At 40.3% G+C, this 22,554-nt stretch overlaps 1 protein-coding gene across 3 annotated transcripts; it reads left to right on the top strand.

Annotated features, from left to right (window-relative positions):
* LOC137802205 (short transient receptor potential channel 4-like) lies at positions 1-22,554 on the top strand. 3 transcript variants are annotated; one of them, XM_068599883.1, is made up of 17 exons: positions 1-409; positions 1,534-1,603; positions 2,009-2,047; positions 3,059-3,287; positions 3,803-4,021; positions 9,357-9,497; positions 10,088-10,264; positions 10,660-10,860; positions 16,875-17,220; positions 17,821-17,960; positions 18,051-18,251; positions 18,362-18,483; positions 18,678-18,873; positions 18,973-19,167; positions 19,819-19,860; positions 20,235-20,324; positions 20,793-22,554. In XM_068599883.1, exons 4-17 carry the CDS (start codon positions 3,129-3,131, stop codon positions 21,495-21,497), a joined length of 2,934 nt encoding a protein of 977 aa, XP_068455984.1. In that variant the 5' UTR covers positions 1-409; positions 1,534-1,603; positions 2,009-2,047; positions 3,059-3,128; the 3' UTR covers positions 21,498-22,554. The 3 variants fall into 3 exon arrangements, with proteins under 3 accessions (XP_068455984.1, XP_068455985.1, XP_068455986.1); XM_068599884.1 differs by lacking the exon at positions 2,009-2,047 and having other exon boundaries at positions 3,058-3,287; XM_068599885.1 differs by lacking the exons at positions 1-409; positions 1,534-1,603; positions 2,009-2,047 and having other exon boundaries at positions 2,736-3,287.

The following is a 22,554-nucleotide window of genomic DNA, read 5'->3' as shown; positions in this document are numbered from 1 at the left end:
TGCGCTTCGTTTATTCCCGGAGGCTCCGCTTTTCGCTCAATCGTCCCCCAACAGGTGGATAAGTCGAGTGGGAGAGAACGGCTGTGAAAATACGCCGCAGGGGAAACTGGACGCGTTGCTGAAACAGGTGCAATCCACCGAGGAAACTTGTCGCTTTATCGTCTCTTGCGCGGTGAGCTGAAGGCGGAGTGCGTCGGTCTGCGTTATCTCCCCAAAATAAGACCGAGTGGAAGTCGTGATGAAGGCTGGCCGAATCTGGATGGACAATGGGGATACTTTCAAGTCTCCAAAAATGAGATGGGAGAAAGCAGACTAGACTCAAACCCAAGAGAAAGACGGACTGGCATCACAAGGCACTAACACACTAACGGTCTTCATGCAGAGTCACACTGCAGTTTTCACATTTGGGGTAAGCTATCAAGAAGTTGAGGCGAATTATATTTTTTGAGCTTGAAAAAAAAAAATCGATTTTATTTGTCCTCACGTGGTGTCGGGATATTTTTAAAAGGAAGAGCGTTGATCTCGATGAGCGAAGTTTATTGGCCAACATCCCAAAGGTTAGTTATTTGCGCCAATGTAGGCTATTTGAAAATGTAGGGTCTCTCAGCTTACTGACGAAGGGCCTCACCAGGTATAAGAAGAAGAGTCCTCTCTCATTTTCGCAACCATTTTTATTTCCATCCATGCTATTTCCTGTAAGCTTTCTCACGCACAAACACAGAATTAAAAACGTCAAAATCTTACCTTTGAGTGCAAGCAAGGCGCCATTCTCTGGAAATGGCACAAGTATTGACCTGCTGTCATTAATGAATGAATGCTGGACAATGCTGTTTTATTGCACATGTAAACACTGGGCAGGCTTTTGTAAATGTCTTCTTGGATTGCTGGATAGCTCAACTGTGTCTCCTGTCCAATAAATGAAACTTTCAGAATAAAAAAAAAACATTTTGCCCAACATGTAGTCCATGCCTCTAAGTGGTGCTGCACTCGGCAACTCTGCACTCAGGAACTGGTCAGATGTTCTATTTAAATAATGTATTGATTCCAGGAAAGTGTGATTAGACTAGAAAAAGGACTTTCTGCATAAAAGGCTGAGCATGTCTGTGTTTCAATAATAGCACAAGCTGATATCAGCAGACCGTCCACACATACAGGTATAATCATAATTAATAATAATTAATAGCTGCTGTATTTTGAGGCAATTTCTTTTCCAAGTTCACTATCAGGGTGCTTTTCTTTATTGGAAATAGACACATTAGACACAGCAGCGTTATAAGCGCAGAAAACATCCTGATAGGCTACAACATCTGTCAAACAAACACAAACATATATTGTTGTTTATCCGTTCTATTCTGCAGTTTAACGGTGAATCCAGAAATTACAACTAACACATGAGTGAAATAGACTATTGAGACCATGACTTGTAGTGAGACATGTACTTTAAGATAAAAATAGAGTTGAATATTCAAATCACAAAACATGTTTATAATCAAGAGACCTTTCTTACAGTAGTGTGTGTTTTTTTCTGCACAGTGCTTGATTTACACTTTACCCTTTGGAGATCAGCGTTAATGACTGCACTGCAGGATCCCCGTCTGGCCAGGTCAGAGGTTTTCTTTTATTCAAAGTGACAATGTTTAACAAAGCGCTCTGGCAATATCAAACTAATGGCCAGGATCTACGCTGTACCAACAGAGCTCCTCCAGTAGAACACGTCCTCCTCAGTGGAGCAAATCTTTCTTTTCACTGTGCAGATTCCTTCTTGAAAGGAGGGAAATTATAGGCACCATAGGGCATCCTAGTGCTACCTTGAGTGAAAGAGGAGATGACGGGTGACAATGGGGAAAAAATGTTGCTTAGGAACTGCACGATGTTGCTTTGATGTCCATGACTTTGGTGCTATATCTTCACTTGCATTTGAGCTGCGTTCCTGCTCTTTCAGCACATCCGAATGTAGCCACATTAGGGTTGCAAGTTCAAAACCTGAACCTCTCCCATGTCTTTACAGGATGTTACCTTGGCTGGGAGTAACTTCCTGAAGACTTGTTAAGCAAGTAAAACCACAACATGCCATTTTTGGGCAGATTCAACAAACATTACTCTTCTGATTAGTAAATTGCTGTTCGACGTAATTTCTCACCTGATGGCTGAGCTTAGCTAGGTGCTTTTGTCTGTTTCCAGTCTTTGTGCTAAGCTAACTCTCAGCAAGAAAGCAAGATAGAGTTTTTTTTTTTAACTTAAAATGTTATTTTAGAAAAGGGCTATGTTTTTTTCTTTTCTGTTTTTCTTCTTGTTCTCATAAACTAATTGGACTGCTGTACATCTGTTAATACACTCATTATGTATTGAATGGAGACACCCAAGCATCGTCGAGAGCACTAATGAGTTGTCCCAAGACGAAGAGACAGGTGGCATTAAACTCCAACTCCTATTTTATAGTTAGCAATACATAACCTCTTACACTTTCCCTTGTTCAATATTTTAATTTTCACTCTCTCCATATCCTGCATCGCCTGTTGTATTATCCTCAGTCCCATGTGGTTTTAAATCCTCTAAAGAATTGATGAGAATTAATCGTAAATGTCTAATCCCTTGTGTTTGTATAACTGTTTTGCACACCTGCTCAGTGGATTCAGTCAACTCACTAAGACTGCTCTCATTATTATGCTTGCATAGTCTGAAGACATCCAAATGGTTACATCATCTTTAGGAGGACCTTCACAGAAACAGTTTACTATACTACTTACATGTAGTTGTGAACAATATTTCACCATCATCTGCACAGTGCTGGAAGCATCAGTTTGCTGTCACCAGGCAACCACTAAGTAAGCTGATGTCTATCAATTAGAAAGCATCACTAATGACATTAAGTCAAGATATAAAAACAGATCTTATAATCCATTTCAGCGGACACACTTCAGGCCTTCATCTCTCTCTCTGTCTGTATAACCCGTTCCACCTCTGCTCCTGTCGTCTTCTCACCTTTTCTTTTTTTTGAAAGTCACAACCAACAACAGGTCTTCTTCCTTTTCACACCTCTGTTCCTGTCCCCTTCAGTGTGAACCCCCACAGATTGGCATCAGCTGTAGCAGTGTTTGCAGAGTACTGGTAATCTGAAGCCCAGGGAGATGTCACAGCTGTACTACCGACGGACTGACAGCTCCTCGTACCGGGACCGCATCCCGTTGAGGATCGTGCGGTCCGAGTCGGAGCTGTCACCTTTGGAGAAAGCCTACCTTGGAGCTGTGGAGAAGGGAGACTACGCCAGTGTCAAACAGGCTCTGGAGGTGTGTGTGTGTGTGTGTGTGTGTGTGTGCGTGTATGTGTGTGTATATGAGTCCATGGAAGAATGAATAATGTGATAAATACAGCCACTGAACCTCTAAATTATGAATGGAATGGCAATTAAACCCTTAATCTAATTAAATTGATTTAGAAAACATTAGAAGATGTTGGGGTAAATCGTGCAGCCATGACGATCCTTTACTCATTTCCAATAACACCATGGGCATTTATTTGCCTTGACAGTTGTCAGACCTTGAATAGGCACATTAGATGCTAGACGCCAGCTGTTTGGTAGTCCTACAGTACTTGTGGGAACCTGTTCTCTCTCTCAGAGCAAAGCTCTGTAGACTTGAGTTGCTCTGTCAGTTCTGAAAGGTGAGGTGTTAACATTTAAAAAAATCAATGTGTATTCGCTGTCAATTACTATTTCCCCTTCTCAGCACTGATATTCTGTTTAACAAAGTCCCAGAGCAGCTCTTGAAACAAACCCTGACTTTCAATCACAACCTTTTGCCAGGAGGCCGAGATCTATTTCAAGATCAACATCAACTGCATCGACCCTCTCGGCCGCACTGCTCTGCTGATTGCCATTGAGAACGAGAACCTCGAAATTATCGAACTCCTGCTGAGCTTTAACGTCTACGTCGGCGATGCCCTGCTTCACGCGATCCGAAAGGAAGTGGTGGGAGCTGTGGAGCTGCTGCTAAATCACAAGAAGCATAGTGGTGGCATGCAGGTGAGGAGGGGATGGCTGGAAGAGGATTTAAGTTAGGAGTGCTTTATTCATGAGGAAGGACCGTGTCAGTGCACAGGCAGTAAGCTGCTAGCAAGGCGGAAGGACGCTAGGAGAGAAACTAGGATGGTTGACGTTTACTTTCTCTCCTTTTTTCCAGTTTGTCAAATCATGTTTTTGTCGTTTTAGTACCAAATTATTTATGTTTTTTTGTCATTAATGCACTGTGTTTGATCCTATTTGTGATGGAAGAGACCTGTGCCAGTGTTTCGTATCAAAGGTGTAATAACGTTTTATCCAAGAGAATACAACATTTGACAGATGCACTAATGCACAGCTCACAGCACATGTTATCTTATCATAACATGTATGAACAGTGATTTATGAAAGTAAATTAATAACAAAAACTCTTGTGTCTCAACCCCTATAGAACAATGAGCTCAACGTGCACAGTGGCCTAAATACCGAATCACTGAATGTTATCAAGTGCAGTACTCATTGTGTAGCTTACTAGCTGAATGCAGTTGCTTGAAGCTTTTTATACCATCTCAAATAATTGACCCAGTATAGCTGGAAACAACAAAAGCTGCCACTTCAAAAGGCTGTCTAAATAAGACTTGTTGTGTCTTTTGGAAAATGAACAGGTTTTACAGAAAGACATTTAATGAGTGTGTTCTCTGAGAGAAAATAAATTGAGGACATTTTATCCAAAGTTACAGTATATATACATATATATACAGTATATATACAGTATATATACAGTATATATATATATATATATATATATATATATATATATATATATATATATATATATATATATATATATATATATATATATATATAAATCTTGGAAGAGTTTTAGCTTGAGAAAGCTCCTGCTTATTATTAAAGCATTCCTCTCGTCTCTGAGAAGTGCCTGTTAAGAGCTTTAATTGCTATAATCAAAAACCAAATACTGTCTAATTAATTTCAGATTGGTCCTCTTTTGCACTTATTGCTTTCAACTCAAGGAGCCTGTTCTTGTTTTTGCCCCCGCCACACATGCACTGTGTGTACTGTACACACTAGAACATGAACCTGCTCTTTTCCTCAGAACCACAAAGGAGCAGATGTTTTTGGCTTCATCGATCAACTGAAGGGGGGATGTTATTGCTGTTTCTTTTAGAAGCTGTGCGTTTGTGTTTGATAATATGAAATGTGAAATAGGAGGGAAAAACGGGAAAATGAAAGGGAAAGGAAGCATATATTAGGGAACAAAAGAGCACAAGAGATAGCTCAGGCTTGTTTGGTAAGTGGAGAGAGAGGTGGAGGGAGAATATCCGTCCGAACCCCTCAGCTGTGACATCTATCAGATGCCGCATTTTGCTTAATGTCGTTGTAAAATGGTGCTTCTTCTCATGAGCGTCTGGTTATGCTTTGAAAGGAGGGAGAAAGCCTGGAAAAATACAAAATTGTCATGTTCTGGTCACCCAGAAAAGATAAGTTAGTTTAAGGGTGCGATGACTTTCAAGGTGAGTGGGCTGTTGTGTGAGGGGAGGAAGATAGCCGAATGAGATGATTCAACGGACTTAGCAATTCTGCGACCACCACAGATCCTGGATTTCTTTTTCTTCTTTTTTTCCAATGCATTTGATATAATGATCGCTGTCGGGATGTAAAACAGATTTCAACAAATATGGCAAAAATATTTTGAAAGAAATGACCACCTCTAGCTTTAAGTGATGGAAAACTTATGAAAAGGTGTTGACCCCATGGTGCATATGTGTGTACCCACTACATCCAAATAATCCTCAAAAATATAATCAAAATAGCCATGTTACACTTAAAAGAGCCGACTCTATGATTCAGCTATTTTGTGAATGTTCGATCTCCACAGACGGATCATATCCGACCGGTGAGCTCATGCTTGCTGGCTAACGTTGATTCACAAATCTGTTTGGTATTTTGGTGTAAAGAACAATATGTGGTGTAGCAAAACTATAATTTTGCTCCCCCTAATTGAATAGTGGGGATGCATTTGCTCCGCATGCTCCATTGCTTAGGCGCCTCGACTTCTTCCCATCACATGAGTAGGTTGGCAAAATAGATCACCAAATTTCCTCAAGAGAAGCTCATTGATTATCTTAAAAGGCTGTCTGGGAAAAGTAGATTTTATCTGTTGCCATTGTCTACTCAGAGATTTATTAATAAGAAGATTAATTTATGCCTTGCTGGAATTGTGTGTGTTTATCTTTTTGTTTTTCAGGCTGTCTGAAAGATGTGTTTGTAATAATCTCTCAAGTGTTGTGGTTTATTTGTTTTCCACTGAGGAGAGCACTGGATATCAGCATTTTAAACTGCTTCATATATTATCCTCTAAGCACAGATATGCATCTGTCAGAGGCACAGACACTGGAGCTCACAGTGTTCCTCAATTATAAGGGCCTTAGGGTGCTTCTGTGTTGTAGTTTTCTTTCCTTTTTTCTGTCAGTCTTTTCCCATTTTGCTCAATGCTTTATGGGTTACTCTGCAAACCACATAAAGATACTTACGTAAGGAAATCCCTCTGCTTCTTACATATAACAGAATAAGCATATTCATGCTTGCTAGAATCCACAAAGACTTGAGTTTGTTTTCTGCAGTGTCACTCAAAAACAGGACTGCTCAGTGTCCCATTTTATTCCACCTTCATCTAAACAGCGTCTTTGATTTAGGAGGAAAGGAGCACATTGTAAAGACAAGAAAAACTGTGCTTTTGCAGGTGCTTATCTTAATGAATGTGCTGACAGTAGATGCCTCATCCTAACACATATGCATTACACCGACAAGTGGGCTATAATTTAATATATTTTTTCCATTATTATCATAACTTCAGATCTAGCCTGCACTCCTATTGCTCCGTGCTCGGGCATAGGCCAAAGCTGTTTGATCTGGATTATTTGATGTCCCTCCTCCTCCCACTCGGAGAACAGAGTTTATAAGTTATTAGATCACCCTCCTCTGCGAAATATGACGAATCTCAGACGTGGTTCTCTGCCACTCTTTGTAGTTGCTGCTTCACTGTGAGCGCTCAAAGAGTAAACGGCACAAGTAGTTAGTTTCCACATGTAAAATGACTTTTGGATGCAATATGAAAATATGGATGATGAAACCTCTTCAAAAAATGAACCAATACCCTGGATAACAATTATTCATAGGTTGTTTCTCAAAGAGTTTCACTGATACTATTCCTGTTTCTATTCATAATGTACTTTAAAGTGAAACAGCCTACAGTACCTCGGATCTTATCCTAAATATTGGCTTACAGTCATTTTTTTTTTAGAATCAAACTAAATCTATATTCTATGAATGGCTCAGTGAGTTTACCACTTTGGTTGAGACTTATCTTAACAAAGTGAATTTCTATGACATCTTGCATGGTCCCCGGAGGATTCATTTTAAATCTCAGTGATCCCTTGACTTCAGCGAGTATCACCAGCAGGTCAAAGTTTTCACTTATTCGAGGACATTTATCAATATCTACCAAATGGATTGGGACAAAAACTACAGACAACCGTTGCGGTGACTTTGGTGATAGACTGACTTTCCCTTTAAAACCACCATGAGGCTCACATGCTCATGTGTCTGTGAGCTTGTTAGCATGTTACTATTGGCTCAACACACGGCTGTGTCATAGAGAGCCGAGCTTGTTATTTCATGCTTTTCGTGCTGCCCCCATGATGACAAGAGTAACGAAGTGTATATGTCCCTTTTAAATCAATACACCGGTATACAGGAAACAGTGCTGTATATATTGATTTACAACACTGTTTCCTACTCAACCTTCCTTTTAAGTGGATCCACTCATAGTAGGACTCACATAAAAGCTGTCACAAGTTTTTTTCACGTCACTCAACTGTTGTACTGCCACATATGGCTTCTCTCGTAGAAAGCTGCCAGTAAAAGGCCTCCTGCTCTCAGATGAGAACACCCGGAGAGAGACCAATATCAGCATATTGACAGTTTTTTCAGTTTATTAAACCCGATGACTGTCCCTTTAAATTCACTAATACAGTAAGTTGTCAAGGGTTTATGTCAACACAAACAAGTGTTAAAGGAGCCCAGTCTGATACTTGGGTGACTGAGGTGTTTTGATTGGGTAAATGATCTACATATGGGCACGTTGTTATGTATAAGATAGTTGTATTCTCTTCGGCCGTGGTATAGTATAAACCCCGTCCCTTGATGCCAACAATTAACGCTCTTTTGTCAGCATAACAATCCCGTTTGCCCATTCCATGGTCGCACACCTGCCTTCAATAATGCTCTAATAATTGACTATATAGGCAAGCCCAGGACCAAAGAACAGCGCCACCCAGTGTACATATATAGGAACATAGTTTCATCACCACATTTGGCTCTTACGCTGAGTATTAATAAGGACATATAACAATTGGAATTTGTGAGTTAACGTAGTGTATGAGTAAACTGCTTGACAAAGTTTTGACATTTGACAAATTATTACTCAGAAACAGCACTGATGCACTTCCATGGTTGTTTTACTGTTTAAAGAGGAGCTGCTTTTAGGAGGGTACTAGACTTTCATGTCTTTAACGTTAGTCGGAGTAAAACTCTCTCACACTATCCCCTTTTATCTTTAGCCTGTCTTATATCAAGTTGCTAAATAGGTCCTAACCCTTCACACAGTTATCCTCCAACAATTCTCTGACTATTCTGTCTCTCTCCCACCGTTCTCCCTCACCGCAGAATCAGATAATAGTACTTCAATTAAAAGAAGTGAAAGGGGCCAGCTTACTCCTCTGCAGCCCGCAGCCGTACATACCCGCTGAATGACATGGGAATAGGAGAAGGGCTTAGCTGGAGTGGGTGATAAGAGCAATAGGTGGAATGAGTTTCTTTCTGAGCATAATAATTCCCTGTGAAATGTGTGAAATACTGATGTTTTTTTATTGCGATTTGGCCAACACCCTTTACAGCTGCCTTGATATGGATGGCATTTCGTTCGTGAATTTGACCAAGGGCACGACTGCTTGCTGGCATTTGAACTGTTTTCATTGCTAATGTTAAAAGCTCTAATGTTTTGTGTTGTCCTTCCTGCTTATTTCATTTAACCTTGCTGTCAAGACCTTTCAACTGTTCTCTGAGGGGAACAGAAGATTTTTTCGGCTCTGTGTTTAACCAAACCAATTACTGCACTTCCACTGTGCGCTGAGCATGTCAGAGCATGTCAGTTAAACCTGACAGAAGCCTTTAAATTGGTAATAGATCACGTAATGGCCAAAGCCAAATTAGAGCTTTGAAAGTGTCATTCAATATGTGTGTTGTTAACGTTTTTATGCTCTGCTCTCACTGAAAGGTTCCTCCTATCTTGTTGGACAAGCAGTTCTCTGACTTCACCCCTGACATCACTCCCGTCATCCTCGCTGCGCACACCAACAACTATGAAATTATCAAGCTTCTGGTGCAGAAAGGTGTATCTATGCCGCAGCCTCATGAGGTGGGTATACCCATTGTATTTTTTTTATTCTGAGTATGATACTCTGTATCGCCAAAATATCAACAAATGTTCTGGAAGCAAACAAAAGTATTGTGTGGAGGAAAGGATTAAAATGTGATTTTGACACTACACTCAGTGGGGTTATGGAGATGTTTTGTGAGTCAATAATTGGAATCGATTCAGTTGCTCAATACTATATTTTTACTTAACAGCAGCAATTTGTATTTTGAGTAAGATAGTTACATTACAGCATGTCAGAAAGTATTTGTATTAGGATCCCATTTCTAAGAGATTATTTAATAATTGATACAAACTTGATGTCTTCTGATTCCGGTATAGCCCAGGAGTTTTCAGATTATGATCAGTTTATTTGAATAACAAAACTGAAAAATGTTGATATCATGTGTAACTATGCGATTAGGGTCAACAATACGTTAATTGGGCTTTTAATGTCTAACAACATATCCAGCATGACAGCCCATTGTTGACATAATGGACACAGTGGTTACGTTACAGGACCGAAACCTGATCTATTACTAAAGGCAGGGAAGCCTCATTAACATGTGTCCATGCGTTGTTTGATGCTGCAGGTACGCTGTAACTGTGTGGAGTGCGTGTCTAGTTCAGACGTGGACAGCCTGCGGCACTCGCGTTCCCGCCTCAATATCTACAAAGCGCTGTCAAGTCCCTCGCTGATTGCGCTCTCCAGCGAGGACCCCTTCCTCACGGCGTTCAGGCTCAGCTGGGAGCTGCAGGAGCTCAGCAAGGTGAGGAACGTCCTTACCGAGGATTTGATTTTGTTGCATTCATTAACTTGCGTGTGCCCTCTCATGATACCATTACGTAAGATGTAATGGCCTGTTCATGTATTAGTCCACCATTAATATAAGTTGCCCTCGGTAAATTTCATCTGATTACAAATAATGAACATTTACAGAAATAATTACAAAAACTGGATTCTTATCATTTCTTAAATAGCACATAAAGGTGTGAGATGCTTTTAAGACATGAAATTCACTGATCAAAGACTCAATTTAAAAACACCACTTTTTAGACCAGCGCTACAAAATGTTAAATATATTGACTTACTGTTCAGCTGCCACGTTCTTGCAGGACTCTTGGTGTTTAGCGGTATCTTTATTGTGTATACACATTTTTTAAGGTGGAGAATGAGTTCAAATCAGAGTATGAGGAGCTGTCTCAGCAGTGTAAACAGTTTGCCAAGGACCTGTTGGACCAGACAAGAAGCTCCAGAGAGCTGGAGATGATCCTTAACTACAGAGATGACTTCAACTTATTGGATGAAGAGGGCAACAATGACCTGGCAAGACTCAAACTAGCTATCAAGTACCACCAAAAAGAGGTGAGCATGTAACATAATATTTGGTACAAGATATTCAGTGTATGTTAAAAGACTAAATTACAATTAAAACAATTTTAAATAATTTAAAAAAAAGGATAAAACATTAAAGACACAGAAAAAGTTGCTTCTTTATTTTATAGAAAATAATGGAAAGCTGTAAGAAATCATCTTGGTTTTTTTCAGGCTTCTCCTCTCGTATTAATTTGTTCCCCTCCTGTCCGGTATTGTTTACTGCGTTCTCTATGCTTGTTGTTGGATTTTGGTGCCGGGTGCCTGAGTAAAACTGCCAAGCCTCCTGTATTCGCTGCAACAAGCCAATGTCTTCTCAAAGGTGTTACTACAGCCAATACAAGCTGGTGTAATGATGTTAGTATTAGTGATGTATCAGGCCATGTTTTTGGATCGTGCCAGACACTGGGTCAGATCTCCTTTGGCTTTGGCAGTTCAAAAGAGCAAAGCTTGGCCAAAGCATGAGCATGGCAAAGTAACACTTGATTTCATGTACAACTTGAAACTGTAGCTGTTGATTCAGGATGTCTACTTTGTTAAAATAACACGTAGATAGTTACACAAAATGGTGTTTATTAATTCAAATCAAATCAGTCATTATGTCACTAAAAAATGCAAAAGTCAAATATACGTGCTCTATAAGAGTCTGTGCTATTTAATGCACAACACATACAGCACATGTGGGTTTTAATGTGTAGGCAAGCAGGCATGAATGGAGTGATAATTTCAGTTTCACAAAGATAGCCAATAAATTGGACCGTTTTATTCAGCATTCATTGCATTTCAAACACACGTCTGAATAATTATGAGGGAAACGGTTCAAACCTAATAACACCACAGCAGTATTCCCTGAACAGTCCACTGACTTCATGCTGGTGTTTCTGTTGTGTGATAAATGTTTGTCAGGTAGAGACGGGAATAATTGGTATGGAGAAAAAGCTAATTAAAAAGTGCAATTTAATTCCTAATAAGTTTATAAATGTCATATGATTATAAAAATTCAGTATGGATAATATTCATTATGGCTAGAAGTCTCCCTTTTCAGATATAGGTGAAAACATGTTGACACCACAAAGACGTTTTAATTGTTACTGATGAGTAAGACAAGAACATAAATCTGCATACTGATTATTTTATAATTAGTTAGTTATGGCTGTAATCGCTTTAGAATTATGTACTTTTTCATCACCTGCTAAAAGCTCAGTGCTGTGGGAGAACATTACCAGAAAACCATCTAACTGATGCATTAGCTGTCCTTCTGGATTTAATGGGATGCAATGACAAAGCAGGAAGCCCGGTTATAGTGTTGCTGGGATGGCTGATGGTTTCTTCAGGCAACGAGAAAGGAGTCAAAAAAAGTGTTCCACTAAATAAAATGGTGAAGCAAAAGGATGTGGGAGCCAACACATTACTCCCAGAAGCGTTTCATAAATTATTCATCTGTCTTTGCTTAGCAAATGCACTTTTGGAGGCGTTTCGATTCATGACTCTGCTCTTTCCTCCCTCATCCATCCAGCTGTTGCGCATCAGACACCGGTGGCGAGTGAGCCTGTTGAGTCGTCTCAAAGGGACAATTAGAAGTAGTGCAACAGGTGTACATGATGATCGACAGTCACCTGTCATCCAACCCAGCCGCTCTGTTGAGCAAGCATCCCCTCTTGCTGCCGCTGCCTCAACTGTTACCACACATCTCCTCTCCTCGGTTTCTTTAATTATTCAGAAGACGTACCATTGTGCCCTTTTCCTGCATCCTATCTATAACACCCTTTGATTGCACAGAGGACAGTGCCTCGTAATATGGGGAACAATCCACCCAGCTGTCCTTTTTAAATGATAAATGACACAGCTGCCTCGATTGTTTAGCAGTCATTCCAAGTCATTCTGTTAGAAATACTCATTGGGCCTCGTGCAAGTGTTGCTAGAAACTGTTATAGAGTGCTGTAGTGTATTAAATGTAGAAATATCCAAAGCTATTTTGTCTTGATAAAGTCAACCAGTGAAAATCTGAAATACATTTTAACCTGTTTCCAAGTTTGCTTCTACTAATTCCCAAAATGTAATCTTTGATCTCTTGATTTACAGATGTCTCACCGAATGTATAGTAATGGAGGTCCTGGTTTTACCTTTGTGGTATGTGGACTGAAGATACTGTAATGGAGGTTGTATGCAACTGGATTTTATATAAACCTATATAACCCCACACAAGCAAATATTTCATGAACATTAATCCCAATTGTTTTGCCAGCGCTGTGCCAGTAGTCGTAGTATTTTGTAGGATATTTATTCAGAAAATAGTTAATTGAAGAAAAGTTTGAAGTATGTAAAATGTGTGTAGTATTACTTATAAGATAGAATTGCCACCTAAATCAGAATTTGCAGTGGAAGTCTTTCAGTCGATCTTTCTAATATCACAATGTTTTCTGCTGCAGTCTCCTGAGAAGGTCATGTGTGTACATGTACAAACACACTTACAGAGGAATTTAAAGCGATTGCTTTGTGTCTGTGACATATGAACTTTGAGGCAGACTGGGTTTTCACCCCCACGTTTAGCTGGACTGGAAAGGCTTGTTTTTGCAGAGAGCAGTCCTTTTGTTCAGGGCATTCGTCTGTGGTGTGATTAGAAAGAAATCTCTTTCAGCAATTTTTCATACTCTTGTAATTAGCATGACACTCAACCTGAATGTATGATTTTTTTTTATAGTGCTGGCTGTGGATGAGTGTGACAGTGAGTCACAGGGAGCACGTCTGACCCTCAGCTGAAAGAAGCTGAAGGACATTTCAACTCTTAACCCTCTTATGTGTGTCGTTTGCATGAACGCTTGCTTAGGTTTTTTGTATTTATCCTTACGTCTGTGTGTGTTTTTCTGTTTTGCTTCCGCTGTGCTCCCGGGGTTTAAAAAACCTAATTTATAACTGTCAATAAAGAAATCTCCACAGGCCTCGGGTCTAAAGAGCGGAGCAAACAGAGCTGTCTGCGCTTTGATGCAGCGGGAGGCCAAATCAGATAAATATGATCAGTAACACAATATAGAGCAGATTATCCCATCCACCTCCCGGAGGGTCTTAGCTCTGGATTATTTTAATTTGTACTGATGTACTAAAATGTAGGTGAGTACATTTAAGGTTCACAGTGCGAGCAAAGCCAGACTGCCTCTTTAATGTGTGAAATTGTCAGAGGTGAATGCTGTAGTTTGACGTTGCCCCCTTGTGATATGTCATAAACACTGCAGTACGGTAACGCAAGATGTTGTTAATGCCTCCCTCAAATAGAGATAGCGTTGCACTAAGAGGAATAAGTGTAATGTAGAGAAGGACTGAGCACTTACTGCAACGGAAAGATCTGTCTTCTCAGCTCAGTGTCAGTGTTGAGCAATGCGCCTTCAGATTGAAAGCGGTAACTTTAGAATGATTGCTTCTATGCTATATCCAGTTGTTTCACTCGGAGGATGTTCTGCTGTATGTAATGTGTAACTGCAGAACTCAGTTCATGTTCTCAAGGTACACATACTCAAGGGTACTTTTTCTCGGTGGACCAACTTTTGTGCTATAACAAAGTGTTTTGTGTAAAACAATCAGTGTGTGGGTTGATTCAGAAATATTTTTGTCGGCGAGAAGTTCACGTACACACATCATGGTGAGGTAACTGGATGGATGAAATAGCTATCCTACAGGAAATATTATAACATAACACCATGCAAGTCAAATTGATCAGCTTGTGTGTATATTATCTTGGTATCTGACGTTTGTATTTCCACTATTATCAAAGGCAATCACAACTAAAAAATAGCCAGCTGAAAGTGTTATGCCTGCCAGTGAGTGTCTGTGAAAGTGGAGCCGAAGAGTTTCTGCAGAGCTTTCATGTTGGTGATGCCGCAGGGGAACTTGTCTTCACAGAGTTAGAAAACACCCTCACACTTTGATAGTTTAATCCCCGTCCGGGCACTTTTGGACAGTTGACAGGGGAGAGAGGCAGAAAAGGTTGTAGAGATGCATTTTCTCAATAGGACGGAAAATCAGGAGGGGAGTTGTGTGAACAAGTCACCTCAGGCAAACATGACACTTTATTAAAGCTGAGTTTTGGAAGTAATTTTGACAGACGAAGGAGGGGTGAAATAACAGAGGCGTTTGACATGTTAGGATTTGTTCTAATAACGGATATCTCGACAATGAGAACTCACTTTAGCTTTCTATTAAATCAAAACTTATACAAACCACAAACCTTTAAAGGTGCATAATCTAATTTGGAAGATTACATTATTATTTCAGGTCATGTGCTAAGAAAACATGGCTACATTTCCTAATTATAGTACTAATTAGCTTAATTTCTGACCTCATTTGCATCGCTGTCAGTGTTTAATGTACTATGCTGATTAAGGCAAGACATCAGGCATCTCAAGTTCCTTTTGTGTACTATCATTAGGAAAGAATACAGATCTGACAAGGAATGAAAGCTGAAAAAGAACAGAAATGTATTGATGAATGTGTGATAAAACTATCAAAGCTATCTTTAGATAGAACGTATTCTATCTATAGTGGCTGCAGTATTTAAAACAATGGCTCTTTTTATTATTATTGTGTTAAGTACTTAATTACAAGATTCAGCCTGCACCCTTGGGTCTGCTTCAGACCCTGGTTGCTACTTAACAAGGTTAGACATCTTGTCTATAATAAGGTTCAATTTCAAAGGAATGCATATTAAAAGAGAGAATTAGTAAGGAAGCTTTTTTTTCCTTTTTTTCCTTCCCTCTTTATTCTTCCATTGTCAGATTATATTGATACAAAGCGTTGAAACTGTATCATTGATCCTATTATCTCTCTCTCTCTCTCTCTCTCTCTCTCTCTCTCTCTCTCTCTCTCTCTCTCTCTCTCTCTCTCTGTATTTGTCTTCTCCACCGACCCATGAAACTTATTTCCTCCTTTATTCCCTCTCCTCTGCATTTCCTCTGAAGTTTTGTGGCAACACTGTAGTTGAAGTATGGAAATATGAGCAGTTCAGACCCCGGCGCAGTTACGGATCTCTTGTTCCCATGGTAACAAGGCTGCAGAGTTGGTGAATTGGCACCCGACGGTGCCCGGTCGTCACTTTGACTCTGATATGCAGGCTGAGCGTAATATTTCACAACACTGTGTGTAAATGTGTTTGCATGTGCCCATGCTGTTATTTTAATTCACTCAATATAGTATGAGTTTGTTTGTTTGCTATCTTTAATGGGAATGTATTCCAGATACGGATAGATTATCTGCAGACGCTGCTGATGCTGTCGACCATGGGGTGGAGGCACAGCTGCAGTTTTGATGTCGTGATATTTTGGTTTCACTGATCATTTCAAACCTGAACACAGTTACCAAGAGGAGCTTGGCAATGACCTCGACAATATTTTCCTTTCTTCTTTCCATTCCAGCAGCCACATCTGATATTGATCGCACAACATCCCATAAGTTCAAACAAGCCAAACAACAGAAAAGAAGACTAAATGTTTCCCACATGTTTAATCATGTGGCAAACATTTGCAATAATCTTGTCGTGAGTAAGGGACAGAAAGTTTGTTTTTCAATGAAGTTCCAATTTTATTTAGGTATCTCAGGAAGAAGTTTTGGGTTTTTCATTGATAAAAGGGTTAGTCGTATCATCCTAACAAGACACTCTTCTTTAGAAGTATTTTTTACTGACCTCACAGGCTGTATAAGGTTCCTTTTCTTTTAAGACAGCCTTTACTTGATTTCTTTCTAAATATTCATGTGTCTATAATTAGTCTTTACATTTTGACACCACCAACACATCCCACTCCCACGTTTGTATGCTCTGAACAGAACATTGCTGCAGTTGCTAATTCTGGCACGTGGTCACTAGGGCATTATGGTTTTGTGTAAAACCTTTTCATAGCCTGGGGCTGAGGATGCTGCCTCCCTGCTGGAATCCTACCTTAGATTAGAGTATGGGGAGTTATTTTTGTATCTCCATAGATCAAACAGAAAAGTATAACTCTCCCTTTATTTTCTTTTAGTTTGTAGCTCAGCCAAATTGCCAGCAGCTGTTGGCATCCCGGTGGTATGACGAGTTCCCCGGCTGGAGGCGACGCCACTGGGCCGGGAAGTTTTTCACCTGCGTCTTCATCGGCCTCCTCTACCCGGTGTTTGCTCTCTGGTACCTCATCGCTCCTAAGAGTCACCACGGCCTCTTCATCCGCAAGCCGTTCATCAAGTTTATCTGCCACACAGCATCCTACCTGACCTTCCTGTTCCTGCTGCTCCTCGCCTCCCAGCACATTGTCACCACAGAGCAGAACAGGCAGGACAGACAGGGCCCGGCACCAACCACTGTGGAGTGGATGATCCTGCCCTGGGTACTGGGTGAGTAAAATGAGTCTGATGCATCCTATTGACTTTAGTCATCCCCACACTTGCACCAACGTGAGCTCGACATTTGTGGGTTTTAAGGGAAACGTCTCTACAATTATTGATTGGATTGCCATAAAATTGGCTCGCAGAATAAATTGTCCTTTCTTTTTTGATCTCTGGAACGTCCATCTATCTACAGCATCAAGTCTCAATGTGTATTCGGTTTATGAACAATGCATTGGTTAACGACCAAATAGCTGAACACGTAATTACATCCATTCCCTCAACCTCAGCTGTACTTTGGGAAAAGAGCAGATCTGCTGTCAGCCCACAAACATGTCAAACTGAGATGGTGAACCTGGTAAATACAACTGCTAAACATCAGCATGTCAACAATGTCTTTGGGTCTTCATAATACATTTATATTAAATTTATATAATCCCAATGTGGATTCCAAGCTAGACAAGCTCAAACTCCTACTCCCCTGAGAGACTTTTATTTGAACAACCTTGAATGCAACAATGACTTTTAAAAATGCTACCTACTCGCCATTATACATCCGTGTAGATAGTATTTATTGAACAAATTATCTGACAATCTCTTTATTGCCAGGATTCATCTGGGCAGAGATCAAACAAATGTGGGATGGTGGTTTCCAAGACTACGTCCACGACTGGTGGAACCTGATGGACTTTGTCATGAACTCTCTATACCTGGCCACCATCTCCTTAAAGATTGTAGCCTATACAAAGGTAACCAATTCACTAAGAACAGAAGTCAAACAGACGGGTGCACTTTATTGTGTTCTCACTTTACATGCTTCCATCTTCTGTCCTGTTCAGTACAGTGGTAGTAAACCGAGGAACCAGTGGGAGATGTGGCACCCAACACTCGTAGCTGAGGCAGTGTTCGCCATAGCAAACATTTTCAGTTCCCTGCGCCTCATCTCGCTGTTCACAGCCAACTCTCACTTGGGGCCCCTGCAGATCTCTCTGGGGAGAATGCTGCTGGACATCCTGAAGTTCCTCTTCATCTACTGCCTGGTAAACACACGATTGCCCACAGACAGGAATATAGCTATGCATAGACAGCACATTGATTGTCTTACATCATTGCATCCACTTGGCACACACGCTCTCCTCTCCTTCTCCAGGTCCTACTTGCATTTGCAAACGGGCTGAACCAGCTGTACTTTTACTATGAGACCAAGGCTTCAGATGAGAAAGGGAAATGCAAAGGCATCCGCTGTGTGGAGCAGAATAACGCTTTCTCCACGTGAGTTCACATGAATCCAAACTTGCTTGAGTGCGTAGCCTTGATGTGTGATGTTGTGAAGAAAGAGAGTTGTGTGTTTGTGGGTTGTTACTGGTTGCAAAAATGTGTTAAAAAAAAAACGTTTAACTTACAAAGAGAAACTGATGTTTTTGCAGACTTTGAGTAACACATATATTTCCCTATTTCCCTTGCAGGTTATTTGAGACACTGCAGTCTCTCTTCTGGTCAATCTTCGGTCTCATCAGCCTGTATGTGACCAACGTGGATGCTGACCATCAGTTCACCGAGTTTGTCGGCGCCACCATGTTTGGCACCTATAACATCATCTCACTGGTGGTGCTCCTGAACATGCTCATAGCCATGATGAACAACTCCTACCAGCACATTGCTGTAAGCACAAAAGAAACACACTGCAAACAAAAAGAGTGTGCGGAACAGATCATGTGTGTGTGTTGTGTGCTTTTCATGTGCCCCTAATCTCGGTTTCAGGATCATGCAGACATTGAGTGGAAGTTTGCCAGGACAAAGCTGTGGATGAGTTACTTTGAAGAAGGGGCCACTCTGCCACCCCCGTTCAACATCATCCCGAGCCCCAAATCATTCTGGTACCTCATATGCTGGATTAAGAGACAAGTGTGCAAGAGGACCAGAGCCAAGCGCCCTGAAACCTTTGGAAGTCTCGGAGTAAGTAAAATACACTGCAAAAATTTAAATCTAAGTAAGATGAAATATCTTAAATCAAGGCATTATACGCTTGTTTTTTGATTGACAAGATATTTCTTCTTATCAGGCAGTTTTTATTTTAGAGCATTTCACTTATTTCAAGAAGTCTTGGGAAGTCAAATTTTCCTGTTCTGTTGGCAGATAATTTGTCTTATTTCAAGTAATATTTCCCTCATTTTATTACTTTTTTTTCTTGTTTTTGGAAGATGAATTTTTGCAGTGTATTTAAACACACATGTATTGCTCGCCTGTATATATATATATATATATATATATATATATATATATATATATATATATATATATATATATATATATATACACATTATTTTTTTTAATATAAAATAGCTATAACTTTGTGATTCTGTTTAGACCAGCAGAGAAGGCCTAGCTGGCCCTGACAGCCCGACACTAGAATCCATAAATATAATTTTCGAGCACAAGTCTTTCTTGTCTAATGCTGCAACACTCAGGGGCCATATGCAATGAGACCCACAAACAGCAAAGTCCAATACAAATGTGTGATACCATGTAGAAAAAGTAAATATGCTTTTTCTCTCATCTCCCACTCTTTTGCTAACTCATCCTCTCTGGCATCTGATGTTTGTGCAGAGGCGAGCGGCAGAGAACATGAGGGTAAACCATCAGTATCAGGTAAGTGTAGTCTTTTTCAAAGCAGGCTAAAAGCGATTACGGTCCTCTGCTAGTGTGTGTGAGAGAGAGATCACACTGTTCCTCTGCCCTTTCACTTTCCATCCAAATAGAATGGAAATAGTTTGCAATGTCTAACACAATAGGCCTAACAATTACACCCAGTGGGATATTCATCACTATTCTATGTAGAGGATTTCCTATTTGTCCTTATCTGCAGGAGGTTATTGTAGCATTTCTATTTGAAATTCAACTTGAAATGTGTTTCCTTTTATGCGTCTATCGTCATCTTTTTACTGACTGACTATTGAAGCAACACTTTCATTCAATACTGGAGGATGTTATGTGTTCAAAGTTCGTTTGTTTCATGGATGTAGGAGGTGCTGAGGAACTTGGTGAAACGTTATGTGGCGGCCATGATCAGAGATGCTAAAACAGAAGAAGGCCTGACCGAAGAGAACTTTAAGGTAGGCACATCTCTTACAAAGCAGAGCGTAGGCGTCTATAATCATTATGCACCAACAATGCATATCCTCAATACCATAATGAATCAGTAACTGTAGGTTTAAAAGTGATTGAATTACAAAATTGTATTTCTAGTCGCCAATAAAATAAAATGCCATTTTCAAACACAAAGAAAGAGTTAAATTATTCATCAGTATAGACTTTTGACTTTTTAAGGCGTATTGTCAGTTGGTTGTCAACTGCGATTTGGATCTTTTAAGACGTGGAAATGCATTTAAAATGTTCTTATATAATAAACAAAATTACTATATAATCATTTTATGAATTACAGTTTACTGAGCGTTGACTAAGTTCCTATGGAATCAATTCTCTGCAGAGTGCTCTTAAAATACCAACTGTTGCAAATATTGAATGAAAATAGGATGAATTCATTTACATGGCGAGCAATTTGTTTTTCTTTGCTCTCCCAGGAGCTGAAACAAGATATCTCCAGTTTCCGTTATGAGGTGATGGGCATGGTGAAGACAGGGAAGCCCACTCTTCAGGGAGCAAAGGCCAGTGGGAGCTCAGTGGAGTCCAGTCTTGCTTACCCGAACTCCTCGCTGAAGGTTTCTCCCTCCCCTCAGGGCAGCCAGGGGAAAAGCAAACTCAACCGTTTCAAGCTCATCACATCCATCCTTAAGCAGGGCGGTCCTACATCTTCACCCAGGCCGCCTGAAAGCGCCAACAGTCTACCTAACGGACTCCTGGTCTCTGATGAGAGCTCCAGCAAAAGCCAGAGGATAAATTCCCCCAAAGATAACGCTGACTTTGGCCAGAAACACCAGAAACGCCACTGGAGTGGAAGTGAAGCCACATCAGCTGCAGGAGAGATTTACAGAGACATGTACTCTTTGTCAGAGGAGGCAGGAGAATCCGGGGGCTCAGACGCAGAGCAGCAGGACAAAGAGCATCAGGCCAGAGGTAAGAATGAAAAAGAGCTCCTGCAGACAGAAAAGAAGGAGGAAGCTGCCGAAAATGAGGCCCTGAATAAAGATAATGATGTATCAAACACCAACACTAGCTCAGATGACGGTGGGAAAAAAGTAACAGAGGAAAAGGATAAAGAGAGGTTATCCTGCAGTGACTCAGCAGCTGGTGGATGTTCATCAGTGTCGTCCAGAGAAGAAGCATAAGCCTTGACGGGACGTGGATATCACTTAAGGCCAAGTAATACTGGACTAAAGGAAGAGAGACAATCATTGTGAGTTTCAAGTGAGGTTGCCTTGCAAAGAGTCTTAACTTTTCCAGTTATTAACTAATGATCAGATTTGATCTTTGGAGACTCAGGGAGGCTTTTGGTTTCAGTGTTTTAAATTCAGTTATATTAGAAGTGGAGATGCAGAAACGGTAAACCAAGCTCTGTGTGAGCATAATGGATTTAGATATTAGGATAAAGTCATCTTATTCGCATACCCACTGGTTGGAAAGTCATTATTTCCTAAAACTGATCATTTTTAATTCTCTCTCTCTCTCTCTCTCTCTCTCTCTCTCTCTCTCTCTCTCTCTCTCTCTCTCTCTCTCTCTCTCTCTCTGTCTCTCTCTCTCTGTCACTTACCTAACGTGAGTCCTTCTTTTCAAGTTCCTTCATCAGCCTCTCTCTACCTCTTTTCTTTTCCTCCTTATCTCTGCACCGCTTAACTTTGTCCGTCCTTATTTGACTAGAGCAATAGATGTGTTCTGTTTTAGACCCGACTCTCTGCCTTACTCTGTCTGTTTCTGCACTTTACACTGGCATACGGTCTCTCAAAGATTTGTCAAGCTCTGATCATGCAACAACAATTCTGTCAATGTTTTTCTATGCAAAACCTGCGATTGTGATTTTTATCTTTCTGAAGAGGACGGCAGGACTTTTAACAGTGACAGTTCATGACAAGTATTCTCGTATGTGAAGTTGAATGTGGCCGATGAAGAATAATGGGAAATACACAATATGAACACAGCCTATCAACCATTTAAAGCAACATATTATTGATGTTTATCACTCCCACAGAAAATAAACTTGTTATTTTGAGAGATTTTCTTGTTTTTACCTGGTACCTTTTAGATGTCATGTTAGTTTGAATGAATGATGTGATAGAGATTAAAATATTGATGAAATATACTCTTTATTTGGCTTTTTTCTTTTGTTCAATACAGATTACAGACAGATGCACTAGAATTTCACTTTTGCAGACAATATTTTATTTTAGG

Source organism: Clinocottus analis, unplaced genomic scaffold, assembly GCF_023055335.1.
Source record: "Clinocottus analis isolate CAN_PGR_092001 unplaced genomic scaffold, fCliAna1.0.p SCAF_5, whole genome shotgun sequence".
In the NCBI taxonomy this organism is placed as follows: Eukaryota; Metazoa; Chordata; class Actinopteri; order Perciformes; family Cottidae; genus Clinocottus; species Clinocottus analis.
The sequence above is the reverse complement of the archived record's forward strand: the minus strand, read 5'-3'. Positions and strand labels throughout refer to the sequence as shown.

What these genes read in the sequence shown, in the direction of transcription:
- LOC137802205 (XM_068599884.1), top strand. Translation starts at nt 3,129, where the DNA reads ATGTCACAGCTGTACTACCGACGGACTGACAGCTCCTCGTACCGGGAC. An exon ending in GTGTCAAACAGGCTCTGGAG is followed by an intron (nt 3,288 to 3,802) that starts GTGTGTGTGTGT and finishes ACCTTTTGCCAG; the next exon opens with GAGGCCGAGATCTATTTCAA. An exon ending in TCAAGTACCACCAAAAAGAG is followed by an intron (nt 10,861 to 16,874) that starts GTGAGCATGTAA and finishes ATTTTCTTTTAG; the next exon opens with TTTGTAGCTCAGCCAAATTG.